This window comes from Dermacentor albipictus, chromosome 5 (genome assembly GCF_038994185.2).
Source record: "Dermacentor albipictus isolate Rhodes 1998 colony chromosome 5, USDA_Dalb.pri_finalv2, whole genome shotgun sequence".
Taxonomy (NCBI): domain Eukaryota; kingdom Metazoa; phylum Arthropoda; class Arachnida; order Ixodida; family Ixodidae; genus Dermacentor; species Dermacentor albipictus.
The window spans coordinates 84,981,499-84,997,221 of NC_091825.1; the positions used below are offsets into that span (position 1 = coordinate 84,981,499).

The 15,723-nt window shown below is 45.1% G+C and overlaps 1 protein-coding gene across 3 annotated transcripts in view; it reads right to left on the reverse strand.

Annotated features, from left to right (window-relative positions):
* The window catches only part of LOC135905790 (glutamate receptor ionotropic, kainate 2-like), a 352,682-nt gene that overhangs the window by 71,815 nt on the left and 265,144 nt on the right, over nt 1-15,723 (reverse strand). For all 3 annotated transcript variants that reach the window (XM_065436836.2, XM_065436835.2, XM_065436837.2), the window contains one exon: nt 7,191-7,391. In XM_065436836.2, the coding sequence (XP_065292908.2) occupies nt 7,191-7,391 (201 nt within the window). The remainder of the gene's footprint in view (nt 1-7,190; nt 7,392-15,723) is intronic.

The following is a 15,723-nucleotide window of genomic DNA, read 5'->3' on the forward strand; positions in this document are numbered from 1 at the left end:
GTTCAGATTAGAGAACATCGGAAAGTTTATCCGGCGCACTTGTTCCTGTTGAGAAATACCCATTCACATCACAAATGTGTACGCAGTTTTAGTGAATGAATGAAACCACGTTCATTCCACATAAAAATAAGCCGAAGGCGTGGCGGTGGAAATGAATGGTGTATTATTGCAAAAGAGGAACGGTGAGGCTGCCTCCCTTTCATTAACGAACGTCCTGGAGGCAGCTATGTGGAGGCCGCATGATCCTTGTGGCTGTGGCTCTGGACGATTGTAATGTTTACACTATCATGGCCCAGCAGGCGACTTCCATAGACCAGCACCTGCATTTTTGTCGCATAGGAGAGCAAGCACAGCCCGTGCAACACGCACAAACTGTTAAACGGTAACGTGGCTGCGCCGACCAAGATGCGCGGAGGCGAGCGCCATCTGGTAGTGTTGAGAGAGCCCCAGCGGCATGCGCCGCAAGACCATTGCAGCAGCGCCCGGAAAGTCGGGAGAAGAGGCAAGGAAAGCTTCGCTTTAAAAACAGTTTGCACGCCTTCGCATACGTTTTGTTGCCCCGGGCAGCATTTAAAGATACAGACGCACAAGGGTGTTTTAATTGATGCTTGCATAGGGATTTTAAAGCGAAGCTTTCTTTGCCTCTTCTCCCGATTTTCCAAGCGCTGCTGCAATGGTCTTGCGGCGCATGCCACTGGGTTTCTTGCAACACCAGCAGATGGCGCTCGCCTGCGCGCTTCCCGCAACCGGGTGAGATTTAGTGGCGACGGACGTGCTTTTCCAGGGTTCCATGGTGGCGACAAAATCATTAGTTTTTTGTGCATGCTTTGAGTTTGCTTCTGTTTTTGATTTGCTGATGTTTATAGCCTTTAAATAATAATTGGGTAGTTTCCTTTTTTTTCTGTTTCTTTTTTCTTGTTCACGTGTGCGTTTTGTGTGTATTTGGTTTTGCAGGATAGTCAGAGCATCCTTTCGCACCACATGCTCCAACACGTGCAACCAGGTGGGACATTAAGTTTTTATAGCCTTGAAATAGTAGCTTGAAAGTGGCAACACTAACAGATACGAGTGGTTTCACTGTGTGTACTTTGATATGGTGAATAACACTGCTGTAGTAGGAAAGTGAGCACGCGGTTGCGTGGTTGAACGCTTGCGGAAACGCGGCATGTGTGGCATGTACGGCATTGATCGCTTTTAAAACATTGCTGAGAATTACTTTGCGGCATCTTAAGCACTTCGATACCGTGCGTATCGATTTTCGCTACAAGGCATGTGCTCTGAATTATTATAGTACTCTAGCATTATAATATTTTCATTAGATGAAGCTGTGAAATACATGGCAAGAGAGCCGGGAAAGCGTGCACCGTGGGGAGGGGGGGTCCCTCAAGACAGACGAAGGGGCGGATGAGAATGGAGAGAAAATCGAGTAAATCTGCGCACACTGTGATGTCGATGCTGTGCTGAAGAAATAGGAGGCTTTCCTGGAAGAGCTTGTCAAACAGGTCGAATAGCCCCCAAAATTAACTAAATATGGAACATGATGCACGGGAAGTAGTGGAAGAAAGTCTTCAAGCAGCCGAGGAAAAGCTGAACAGGGCCACCATTGTGAACGATAATGGTCGTGAAAATGGAACGTACATCCCCAATGTGACAGGAGAAGGAGTGCCAGCAAAGCACGCGAAGCGCGTGCAACGTGGTGAGGGGCTAGCTGGAAAGAGTGGCACCTACCACGAGGCCACCACGCAAAACAAAAGAAGGAGCACAGAGGTCAATGCCCCTTGCCAAATGTGAATCACCCAGAAAAGTACAAAGGGAAGTCCGGAGGAAAGGAGATAGTGAAATGGTAATTATCGCCGGCGACTCCAACCTGGCTAGGTGCTCAGAAGCAATTGTCGAGAGGGTGAAAGGCGATAACAGAGTGGTGGTAGGGACATTTCCAGTGCGGATACTGGGTTCTATCATGCAGCGAGCAAAAGCAAATATCCCGAAAAAGGCCCGCGTGCGCAACCCTGTCATAGTAGCAGGTGGGCTAAATGACGTCCTAAGCAGGAAAGGGACGAGACTAGCCCAGCGCATGGCGAAGGGGGCAGACGACTTGCGCGAGCTGTCCCTTCAGGTGTAGATCGTGGTGTGGAGGGTGCCGGAGGTGCCTCTACGTGACAGCCGCGTACAAAGAGCCGTAGTGGCTGCTAATGAGGCAATATTGAAAATGAGCCTAGAAAAAGGTTCCGAGGTTGTCGAAGTAAACAGGGAAGTGAGATTTGGCGGTTTTCAACGACACGGGATTAATTTCAATTGCAGGCTTGGACGAGAAGTGGACTAGTGACTTGCTGGTCGTGCTGTTAAAATATCAAGAGTAGAAAGCAAACCGTTAAATGTGGTCTTTTTAGACAAAACAGGAGCGCATTACAACGTAGACCGCAACATTTTGCGGGATATTCTGGAAGGGGAAGGCTTAGATGACGGCTGTCTTAAGCTTTTGAGAGAGATTTACCTAAAGAATATCGTTTGCGTTGAATGAAAGGGGATTAGGACCCAGGAGAAAGTTGATATCAACAAAGGACTGAGGCAGAGATGCCCTTTATCGTCACGGCTGTTTATGATGTACATGGTGAGGATGGAGAGGGCACTAGAAAGAAGTAATATCGGATTTAATCTCTGATACAAACACGCGGGTACAGTAGTAGAGCAGCAGCTTCCAGGTTTATTTTATGCGGACGACATTGTGTTGCTGGCTAACAAGAAAAGTGATTTGCAATGTCTGTCTAATATCTGTGGACAGGAAGGCAAGAATTTAGGCTTGAAATTTAGCATAATAAAACAGGTGTTTTGTTATTCAATGAAAACAGTGAACAGACAGTGGAAATGCAGGGCCAGGAGATACCTCGGATGAAAGAATATAAATATCTTGGTATATGGATAAATGAGGGTAATAAATATATGGAAACCCAGGAGAAAAATGTAACAGTAAAGGTGATGAGAAATGCAGCCATAATGAAGCACAGAGTCTATGAGGATACAATATGTACCAGGTGCTCCGGGGTATGTGGAAAGGTGAAATGGTTTTCCAGGACATACTTTTCGAAATGCGGTTGTTTGCATGAAATCATGGGTACAGTCAGTACTCCATGGCAGCCAAAGGTTAATGGACGCCTCGCATTGGGTGTTTACGGGAAGACTACAAATGAAGCTGTGCCGGGTGATATGGGCTGGACAAGTTTTGAAGTGTGGGAAGCCCTGAGTAAAATTGTTCACGACGAATGACGGACGAATATGGAAGAAAGTAAATGGGCAGGGAGCATGATCAGATGTTTGTACTGGAAAAGCATTGATTCACAGTGGAGGATGAAAACTAGGAAGCTTAGCAGGAATTATGCGGCCGATATGGTGAGCAAGTAACAGGGCCAGAAAGAGCGTCAAGTAGAAAGTCAGAGATGCTGAGATAATCTCATGGGTGGCGGCAATGGAAAAAAAAAACCTGTGCCGAGTAACTACAAACAGGAAAAAACGAAATCAGGAAACAAATAATTTATGATTACTCAAAGGGAACCCCATTACTTTTCGAAGGGAGATCAGGATGCCTTAGGACACCCACCTATAAAACGAGATATAAGAAGGAACAAGAAGCATGTTCTTGCTGCGGTAAAGCTAGGGAAACGATGGAGCATATTTTATAAGAATGTGGAGATATCTTCCCAGCGGTCGATTTAGGCACCACTAGCCCTTCGGTTAAGCGACAGCAGGGGGAAGGTAAACATGTCCGCTATAGAGATTAGTAATAGGACATTGGAAGATTGGTGGAAGAAAAGTAGGGAAAAGACACAAAAGGGAGACGTGGAAAAACAAAGTTCACAATAGGGGGTCAGAGAATTTGGTTATGGGAAATCATCATGCGTTTTTTTTTCATTTTTTGCCTTTAGAGCGTTTCACCGTTTGTGCAGGTGCTGTTCTGTGGAGGTCGCCTCGTTGGCCGTGACAGTGTACACATTACAATCGTCCAGAGCCGCGCTTTGATATGGCATCTCAACAGTGACCTGGGCACGTATGCAGAAGGAGCGCGTAAACACACGCCAGCAAAAGAGTTCCAAAGCCTGCACTAAGCGTCGAGGACACCCAGGCCCCGTAGGAGCGTCGCGCGGAAACGGTGCGTCTTCGCTACGCAGCGTAACGGGGTGCAGACCGCGAATGCGTGTATACAGCGCATGTATACAATTATTATAATTCTTTGAATTACATACAGCCCCATAACTCAATTAAATCTTAACACTTCTGCCACGATGCGATTTGCCCTGTGAGGCAATGATAGTGCTCAACCATCTCAGATTATGAACAATAACGCGCAACAACCTCTGAAGCAAACAGGCCTCCCTGTGGGTTCTGTCGAAAACGCCGTCAAACCGCAGTGGCGCACGCCAGGTAACGTTTGCATCAACTCGATACTCTCGGACTAGACTAAACGCTTAAGAAATTACACAGGCACCACCAACATCATCGCTACTTACCGCCAAACAAAGCAAACAACAAGGAAAGCTTCACTTCTATCGACTCCCGCAGTGCGTCGAACCACCTTTTTCTCTGACTGTCAGCCTAAAGGGACTGTTAAGAGAAACACTCAGTAAGTTTAGACTAACAAACTACTCTATCAAAATCTGCCAATCGTTTATATTGTGGTAATAGCTATATTATCAAAAGAAATCAAGATCGACGTTTCATTGCCGAAATCTTAGCGCGGGAACGTCAATGTGATGTCAGGCATTTGAAAGCATTTTGGAATATTTCGGTTGTTCTGACTAACTAAACGCTATTGAAACAAACATACTAATTGCAGCGTTTGGCTCTCTAATAACACATTATAGTCCAGGTTTATCGACAAAAGATTGACAAGGCACGAGCTGGCGCTGTAAACATCTGTGACATCCCAGTGAGCTGGTGTGTTAACTTCAAGGCGGCGTCGCCAGCTCTTTTGGTACTGCGTCTTTCCTGGCTTACCAAGCCAGAAAACCCTCCGTTTAAGCACTCGATATTACAGTGACATTTTGATGACTTAGAATGGAAATTTAGTAATAAAATAGTTCTCCTCTTTAGAGCTCCGTTAAGATTTATCCGGCTTCTAAAGTGCTATATATGCTATAGAAATGAAAACACTGCCATATAGCGATTATAAAATGAGAGCACCACAGGCCTAACTTGTTCCTCCAGATTCACTCCATGTCGTGAATAGCTGAACTAGTGGTCTTATAGTGTGTTTGGGCAGGTTAGCTTTATGTCATTTTTCAGCCAGCTAGTTGCATGCTTTCGAGCACTACGTGCACCGTGATGGAGAGGGAGGGAGGGAGGGAGAGACGGAGGAGAAGAAACAGGTAGGCTAACCTAAAGCCCCTTCATGATTAGAAATTAGCGACACTCTTCTCGCCGCGGCACTTTCCTCCTTGATTTTCCTTGCCCAATTGGCTTGCGCGCTGCGCACGGCACGCTTTTTCTCCGTAGCTCACGTGGACGGAGCGCAGCATTCTATGGAGGCGCATTATTTTGGGCCAGTTGCGCGCCCCAGCGGGGTTGAACAGTTTGAGAAATGCTGGTAGCAGCATCCATAATGCTGAAAGCAACGTTTATAAGGAAGTTAGTTTTTTCTTAAAGCCGTATGAACGTGGTATGCTGATGTAAAAGCAGCTTTGAGGCGAGTTCTATACGCCAGACAATTTTCTGCCACATGATCAGATGCTTAACTTTGTGCGTCTGATCTAGTATTGCTTCTGGCACATCCCTCTGCGTGTGGCTTATGAAACGAAAGCCTTGGATCTATTTGCAAGGTATAGAAAATATCACGTGACCCAAGGAAGGCCGGAAGCGAACCAAAGCATGCTCAGCCGCATCTAAGAGAAGAATACTGATTAGCAAAGTTAAGTATTTTTGATTGATTGGTGATTTTATTAAGATGGATTAAGATGTGCTAAGGCAGATTAAGGTCGATGAAGTTCTAATATGGTAGATTAAGGTACATTAAGGGGGATTACGGTGGATTAGTGTGGATTAAGGAGTGTTAAGGTCGATGAAGGAGGGTGAAGCTGAATTAAAGTGAAATACGTTGCAGTGCTGAACATTGTTGCCTGCAGAATATTTTCTACATTACTACATAATGATTGATTGCTCAACATTCGTAATCAAAGCGCATTGATGCAATGATTTCAGCTCCTGTTAACGGAACAGGAACAGCTCCTGTTAACGGACGCGGAAGGGATGAGAAGGAGGCGAGGACGTCGCGCGGCGGCGGCAGAGTTCAAAGTGTGGCGGTATTTTCAAATTATCAAGGGAATTTTACTTCAGCAAGGACGTGCATGGTTAGCTGCCCTACACTTGGGGAACGGGAACGTTAGACAGGTGGAAGTGAAAAAGGAAACATAATGAAAATAAAAAAGCGCAGTAAGTATGCAGACGCTAGCAGATGAACGTTCGCTAGCGTGTACAGCATCTGCCGTGCTTTTTTAGTGGCTATGGTGTTAGCTTGCTAAGTACGAGGTCACTGGATCGAATCTCGGCCACGGCGATCGCACTCCGATGGGGGCGAAATGCAAAAACAGCCGTGTTCTTAAATTTAGGTGCACGTTGAAGAACCCCAGATTGTCTAAATTTCTGAAGCCTTCCACTACGGCGTGCCTCATAATCAGAAAGTGGTTTCGGCACGTAATACCCCATAATTTCTTCTTCGAACGGATACAGCGCTGATACATCCAAGTCGCCTTCCAGAAGCGCAGTACGGATTTTGTGGCCTTCTGCATGCAAGAGTGGTTAGGATAAGCTCGCACGATCTCTCCCTCCGAGAACGGCATGTTATCCAAGCCGCTGAGACGAGCTGACATAGCACACCACTTGAACGTCAAAAGATGTGCGGTGGCACAGAATGTGCTCTAATGTTTCCTTACGCCAACAACAATTGCCAGCGGCATCGGGATATTTATATCAGGAATGTCTACAGGGATTCATATGTGTGACGTCCGGCCACACGCGACACCGTATTAAAGTTGGTGCATGACGAGAGGCTTCCCGTGTCATGCGAAGTAGCGAGCAATGGTCGAGAGAGCATGAGCGGGATTTGGGGGTAACCCGGTGAATTCCACTGCAGAAACGTGGCGTGGCGTGCAAGTGACTGATCTTTGCCGCGTATAGCTCATCCCGGAGGCAGAAGCACTCACCCTGTCAATGAGCTCGCGTATCATGCCGTTCCACTCGCCCGAGGCGTTGCTGCCGTAGGCGTTGTCCTTGACCAGGTGCATTTCGTACCGGAAACCAATCTTTTGCGCCAGCGCGTCCATCAGGTCCACCGCGAAGCCTTCGAAGCGGTCGTTGCCCTCGCGCAGGTGGGCATCCTTCTTCAGCATGGTGTACGGTGGATTCTGCGCCACCCATCCAAATAAAAGGGAGCAAGCGCCGCGCAATTGTCGCTGACGCTTATGGCTGATATGTGGCATACAGAAAAGGCGCGCGACGCCAGACCATAACACATCGGACATTACTTTCGTGCACACTATCCTAGTGAGAGCCTACTGAATCAGAAGTGACGCTGAGCATGCTCCAACTGCTATCGGTTCATGAGGGAGCTTTTGGCCCAGCAAGACGGTGCCGGCAATCTAAAACCCGCCTTTAGCTGCACCATGCGAACATAATTGTGCTGAACCAAACCACTCAGAGCCCGTAGGCTGGGTGACCCAAATGGCTTGTTCTAATAGGCATGGGTAATCGTTACGTGCACTCGCCAATAACAGCCCCTCAAACCGACTCGGAATGTTTTTGCCGGCTCAGGTGGAGCTGTGGTGGACACAACGAATGGGCATGGCTCCATGTGGCCCAGGCAGACTTGTACACGCTACAGATGAAAATAAGTATTCGATTATAATTAAAATTGCTACAATAAATATGTAATTAATCAAAGTTACTGATTACTGCTTCATAAAGGTAACTCAACAATTACTACAACGTAATCAACTACTATTGCGCTACTTTTCCTCCAATTGTAAGTGCCCGATGATTTCTTTGCCTACTAAAAAATCGTTTCTTACATGGTCGGGACTCAAATGGAACGGCTCACACTGAGAGGAATCCCGCCGTTTGGCAGTGCCCCATGTCGAACAAGGGAACTCGCATCCAATACGTTACGTGCGCTGGTATGAAAACTATGAATAAGCTGCACGATTATACATGAGGCGCTCGCAAATAGAGACAAAAGCACAGTTTCAGTTACGTAGCGGCATGTTAGAACAGGAATCGGTTGCAACTTGAAGACCAAGTTGGCACAAGCTTTTAGAACTCTGAATAGGGCACAGCTTTTTTTCTAAATGATGTCTTGTGTTGCTTGCTTCGAGATATTGATGAATCAGTGTTACTGCGCTTTCGCATAAGATATTCACATTCTGGCAAGCTGGTAGGATGTTGCAGCTGAAAGAAAATAAACAAAATGTTGACATCCAGTTGGGGATACGCTAAAGAGGTCGAAGGCGGAAGCTTGCGCGTTCACGATACATTCATTAAATTACTTGGCGTTCTCATTCGAGTGCGTTGTTACTACCTATTACTTGTTTTCTCCCACCAAATGTCGTGAGTTCGAGTGCCTTATATAATTAACTCTGCCTTAAAGAACTATGCCATAATTATCTTCGCTGTAATCAACACCAATGGTCTTGAGTTCTTGTGCCTTATTTAACTCTTTCTTGATTAACAGTGCCTTAATAAATTCCGCCTTAACACCAAGGTCGTGGATTCAACCATCAATAGTGACACCATCAATACTGGAGCCATGAAATTTTGGTCCCACCAAAGGTCGAGGTTTCCAGCGCCTTCATTAGCTTTGCCTTAATTAGCACCCAAAGTCGTGGCTTTGACTTCCACCAAGAGTCGTGGGTTTGGCTATCAATGGAGGTACCATTGAAGCCAGTGCTTTCCAACAGCCAATGGCCTCACGCAGTCGTGTTTATAGATGTATCGCCTAGTCTAAGGCTTCTCTAAGATGCCAATGTCTCAAGCGGACCTCCCACCTAGGGTCGTGACGACAGAAATCAATGCGCGCTGCCCACGTAGTCCTTTCAAACATACGCAATCAACGGTCCTACGTATCCTCCATTCAACAAGGCTGCTGCACGGGAGCTGAAACAGCTTCAATTATTGTGCCATGGTAAACATCCCTTCATGTGCGAACTCATTTGAAGATTCAGTAGTATTATACACCAGAGGGTGCTATGCAGGGGTTATTGAACGATGGATTATGTTCTGAGCCGCGCAGGAGCCAATTGATTACATATTTTAACGTCAACAATAATACAACTATGCCCCAAAACGCACCATATTTATTAGAGCGAGCTACATTGAAATGCAAACCTTTCAAGGAGAGGCGAGTTAAAGAAAGCCCAGGTTCTGCCGTAAACCTATACAAATAGGTTCCAGTGGCATTTACAAAGCAGAGTTGTGAAAAGCAAGCAGACTGTTTCCGATATTTTTAATGTGCCTATGTATCTATCATCCTATCTATATATCATCCTATAAAGTGCCTATCTATCTATCATCCTATCTGGCTTTATACGCCTGAAAAAGAAAGCGCTGTATCATCTGCATAGTCAACCCATTTACAATTTATAAAAGTGAAAAATGTCGTTCATATATAGAATGCGTAAGAACGGCCCAAGTATGCTACCTTGGGGAACTCCAGTGTTAATGATTTTAGACTGTGAATTAAAATGACAATTTGAAGCCAACTGATACAATCCACCTTAATAAACCATAACCCGTCACAATCCACCTTCACTCACCCTAATCCACCTTTACCCATCTTAATCCACCTTAATCGAATTTAATCCACCCTAATCTGCCCTAATACTTCCAAATCCATTTTAATCGACCTTAATTCATTCTAATGAACTCTAATCTACTCTGATACACCTTCATGCACCTTAATATAATCGCTGATGAATAATTATTTGCTAATTATTATTCATCTCTCATACACGGCGGGACATGCTTTGGCTTCCTAGGCTTCCTGGACTTCCTAGGGTGAAGTGATATTGTCTGTACCTCACAACACCACCTTGAAAAATAAACATCTAAGGCTTTCGCCTTTAAAAATTCGGACGCCACTTAGGCAGTCCTTAGGAGTAGTCAATACGAAAGCATTAATAAGTTACGACCTCCTCGCGGGCAAGCGAACGCATTGAGACGCTTGGCGCGCTTTGAGTCGCGTTACCGAGGCGCAGTCAGAAAGCATACAAGAGTAGGATCTTCATGAGGGCTAGTTCGTTCATATTTAGAACTGAGGTTGGACGGCGCGAATAAAACAAGGACACCAAGAAACAAGTACCACAGGCACAATCTTTGGTATTTGTTTCCTCGAGTCCTTGTTTTATTCGCGCTATTAAACCTCAGTTCTGCGTAGGAGAGCTTGTACGCCAAAAGAACGCGCGGAAAACGCCGGCTTCTGAGGGGACGTGGCGCCGTGGCGATACCCTTTTCCCTCACGCAGCGCCTGGTGTCATATGGAGACAGCAGGTGTTCCCTGTGGCCTACTCTGCTCCGCCGAGGTGAGCGCGTCCCGTGGTGTCGTAGCCAATGGGAAATGAGGGGCCGTTTCACTCCTAGATGGCAGACGCCAGCTCTTTAGCTCGATGGCCCATTTGACGCTTGCGCATCAATAACAACTTGAACTGTATATTTTCTGAGGCCGCAGGCAAAGTGCTCGTGATTAGTGTGTGAAAAGGTCTGATGCACCTAAGTCCAGGCACTCTGATTGCTGTATTTGCGAACGCAAAAACTTGCAGTAAAAAGTGTTATACATGAAAGCGGCTGACAGATGAAATGGCACAATGTTGTATAAAGTTTGTAAACAGGGATAAGGTGCCTCAGAAAGGCTGGCCAACGTTTCGATAGGAAGACCTATCTTCATCAAAGGCGTCAAAGGCCTTTCACGAAGATACTTCCTCCTATCAAAACGTTGGCCAGCCTTTCTGAGGCACCTTGTCACTGTTTACAAACTTTACCAAAGTGTTATACATGTACTTTCGCCATAGAAAGAAGCAGTCTGTCTTGACCTTAATTGCAGATAGAAGTTTCCTGTTGCATTCAAGAAAGTAAACGCTTTTCATGCGTTGGTATGTTGTGCTTATGAGTCACCGGAAACTTTCCGGCAATACAGAACATCATTGCGTACATTAGAAGGCTTTTTTGTTTTGCCCGCTAAGTTTAATGGCTTTTCCGGAGAGCGGGCCTGGAATAACAACAAAAAGGAACAAAAACTAGTCATAATTAGTCGTAAATATAGTAAAATTCAGCTAGTAAGTAAGGAACTCCGCGGTCGCGAGCTATTTCAAGCTCCTCTAACAAAACATTTTAATGACCATCGAAGGCTGTCGGGAAGCTTTGCTCGGAAGCAACATCCTAGGGCGGCGATAGGGCTTAAACTCGAGTTTTGCGCGCGTGTGAGGTTAGGACGATTTGTTGAAATGTTGCTGCGAAAGAGCTTCAACTAACTCCTTAGAAAACGTGGGAGCAATTAAACTTTTTTTCAAAAGAAATACACATAATCTTTCGCGTAGGTCCTAAAGCTTAGCTTGCAGGTAAAAAAAGCGACGATCACGAGCTATTCCCAGCACTTGAAAAAAAAAAACATGATATATATGATGACTGTTTTCACGTAGCTCTGCTCGGAAGCAAAATCTCGGAACAATGGCCGGTCATAAACCCAAGATTTACGCGTTAGTTTCGTACGACGGCAACGCAAAGCTGTCGAACTTTGTGTTAAGTTGCTGTCACTAATTGAACTTACGCTTTGCACCATTGTAGCCTCCACGAATGGGGCGGCATAAACAGTAAAAGGATCTAAAAGTTTTATTGTTCTTCCATGTAGCCGCGCATCGAAAAAATTTTGTTGCTACTCGTGTTCCATTCTGTCTGCCAGAAAGATAGGCTCATGCACCAAGGAAGTGCAATGAGTTCATACTTTTCAACTTGTTCAGTGGAAAATCGTTGATTATGCAAAAAAGAAGTGAGGCGTGCTGACAGGGCAAAAGAGTAGAGAAGTGGACACGGAGAAATGAATCCTTACCAACTAGCTCAGCTTTCTGTCGTTCGAAAATCATTGGTTTCATTTTATGTGTTTAGTTTTAGTCTGTCTTATTTCCTGAGCCTTGGTTAACTTCCCTGACCATCTGTGTATCTATCTCTCCTTATTATTTTCCTTATGTAAAGGTTGCCAGTTACAACCCCCAGATAAAACTTCAATCAATGCGAAGAGTTCTCTCCGCCCACGTGCATTAAGACAACGCAACCCACTATATGTCTTCTTGGCACTTCTATGTAATAGTTAGACGACGAATACGAAGTCACTTTTCTGCGGAAGAGATCACGCCAGTATCTCTGTTCACTGCATTTTTCACTGCAATTGTGAGAGCTGGGGGTTACTACTTCAAGCAGATGAATCGAAAACCTCCCAAGGCCACGACCAGTTCCGGTCCGTGATCGGGTATTGATCACAGAAAGCGAGGAACCGCTTGAAGTGATAGCGAAGACAGCGAGGTTTACTTGGCATCAGCTGATGAGTCCCAGGAAAACAAGGCCAAATGAATCGTCAACGCACCTCCAGCATCAAGCACGCCAGCCCTAACAAACGAATCTAAATGCAGGCTTCATACCATCCTGTTCATTGCAGAGAACGCCACCGACAATCTACGCGCCCTCAAAAGGCAAGCTCTCATCCTATTTTCTTGAAAACACAACACCGAACTTTATCAAGATCGTGATGCTCAGCACCATGAGGAATCCATGTTAAGAACAGCAGTGCGCTAAGTAGTCTGCAGCATACAACGCAGCTGGGCAACATCAAGTTTCGATCCACGATCCCAGTGGGCAGTACCACTATAGCAGGGGCTATTTATGATACTGACGAATGAAGACCTAGCAATACCTATAAACCAGCAACTGATAAAACCATCACTGCGCCCATTGGTTGCCTTGGTAATACACGCTTTGTGTGTAAAGCGTTCAAGAGTGAAATCCTCCTCTTCTATCTCGAGGTTGGCATCTCCCAGTACTGGGTTCGACAGGTTATTCCTAAACTGCTGCAATGTTATAACTTTCAAAAGATCAGCCATGGTAAAAGAGTAACATAATTCTGCAGTGTGTCCAAGTTTTGTCGAGCCTCATTCAGTGCACGACTGTCGTGCAACTGTTCTGAAGCGCCCCAACTCTCAAAGTTACCATGGTGTTTCTTCTACGAACTGTCCTCACATTAAGAAAGTGTTTTCTGCCCCTAGAGAAATGGTTAAGGACCAATTCAACTCACAATGTTGCCGCTGAAATCGGCCACCGAAGACGACGTCGCCGTCGACGGTCCTCACGAACGACTACGACAGCTCCGAAAAATGCCCCACTTTTGCAAGACATGTCCCCACATGCAGTTCTAAGCACAGCGAAACCTGAGATCGGATGCGATAAGGTCGGTAAAAGTTTTTGTACAGTGCAATCATTTCCACGTCTGCGTGAAGGACATCTTTTGTTGCCCTCCCAACAGGTCTCCAAATCATCTGCTTGCCTTCAGCAGTCTGACGCTTGCGAACGATCTGAGCCATGTTTTACAGGTTTATGCAGAGGCGATTTCAACATTTCTGATTTCCCCTAACCTACCCTATATTTATGCCGGTCGTGATGCTCACTTAGCTGCTGACGTTATTAATTTATATTTATATCTAGCGCTGACTGAAGTGGTGTGCGATAGTACCAGGGAATGTTTTCTTCTAGATTTAGTGTTCCTAAACTCTGACCTTGCCGCTAATGGCTTCGAATGGTAAGTGGTTGAAGGTATTTTGGGCCACAGGACTGTTTCTTTACTGTCATTTTATGCGTTCCAAATCTATGTCTTTTTCTTAGTGCATTTTATTATTTTCATAAATCTGATGATACTTCAATTATAGATGCTCTTTCTGACCATTTCGACACCTTGAAGATTCTGTGTGCAAGTGGTGAGATTCATACCCTCGTAAGATACGTTGAACATACAAATAAAATGTGTATTGCCCATTTCGTTATGCTAAAGAAAAACACGCAAATTCCGTGAATCAATAGTACAAGGGCTCAGGCGCTCTAGGGACCCATTCAGAATTGATACCTGCTGCCAGTTCCGCAGGTGCAAAAAAAAAAAACACTTCGTCTAAAGACCTATTCAGCGAAAAACAACATATATCAAGGTATGTGGTTGGTAATGACCCTGCACAACTGTCCAATGATGCAAATAAATGTTCTCGCTGCTTTTTTTTTTCCAAGACATGAAGAGGTTCTTTAATATGAAACTGACTCGGAAAGCTTTATTGAAGATATTTAGGTGACTGCAACCGGTGTTGTAAACCTTGGGTTGCACCTAGATACTAAAACATATTCTCGCGCCTCTACAATTCCAAATCTGTTCCTTTAGTGTCATTCCATATGACGCAATACTTCAGCATTATTGTTAATAAATATTTTGCTTCTAGGATGATTCCCGCATCACGGAGATAGCTAAGTGTATCGCGCTATTTATATCGTGTAATAAGTAGCACGCACGAAACAATCGACCCATTTCCTTGACATCTCATTCCTTTAAAATATTTGAACACATCCCTTACATGCACGACCTGAAATTTCTGGAAGAAAATACGTTATTATCTAATATTCAACATGGTAGAAGATGTGGATTTAGCATTGTAACATAAATAATTGAATTCACTCATGACATCTGCCTTGATGTGGAACTGTAAACGAAATAGATGCAATCTTCATTGATTTATAGAAAAAAGTTTGAAACAACAATTAGTTTCAAGCTCACACATAAACTAAACTCTGTCATAAAAAACAATGTCTTGTCAACTGGATCGCTTGTAGTTTGTGACAACCACTGCGTCCCCTTTGTTTTAGTTGATGTGAACCCTGGGGCGCTATAGGGTAAAGCTATTCCAAACGTTTCTATTCCAATTCTGCAATCAGCCGTAAACAATCGTTCAAAAACGAATTTCGTCCCACCCTCAACTTCGTCTCTCTGTCACGAGGCGTCATGAAAACTACACAATAGCTCCCCATCTGATATGACGTGTACACACTGATGATGTATGGTTAAACTGAAAAAAATAATTGCTTTTCATTCAACGTCTTTTCACCATTAGCGCTCTGCTATTGGTCAAACGTTTTCGGGCTCCACCCACTTCGCCTGTCTGTCACGCGGCGTCACAAAACCGCGAAAACTCACCACGTCAAATTGACGTGTACGCGTTAAAGATGCATTAAGATGCCGAACAAAACTCTTTTTTTTTTTTTCTGAACAGCCAAAGAGTGCGGCGTTACGAAATGATTAGAAGATGGCTGTCCGCGATCGCTCAGGCATTGCCACTCGCACCTGCCGCTGAGAATAGATTTATTTCCGTATCATAAACGTTTTTACGTGGCAGTAAAACGTTACCGAGACCTTTGGGCACGTATGCGACATCGCTCTGCCAACTCTTCCTTGCTGAAGATCCGTCTTTGCAGCATTCTTCCCCTTCCGTTGCACGTCGCCGCAATTTTGTACCGGTCATCGCGAGCTAAGTAAGGGGAAGCGGGCGAATCGCAGACGCTGGCATCACCCTCTGAATTCGTTTATCTATTTTCACTGTGCTGGATAGGCCCCGTCGAAACCTTCTTCACTTGAGCGTGCTCCTCGCCTCTTGTCAGCCGAGTATACGTGAA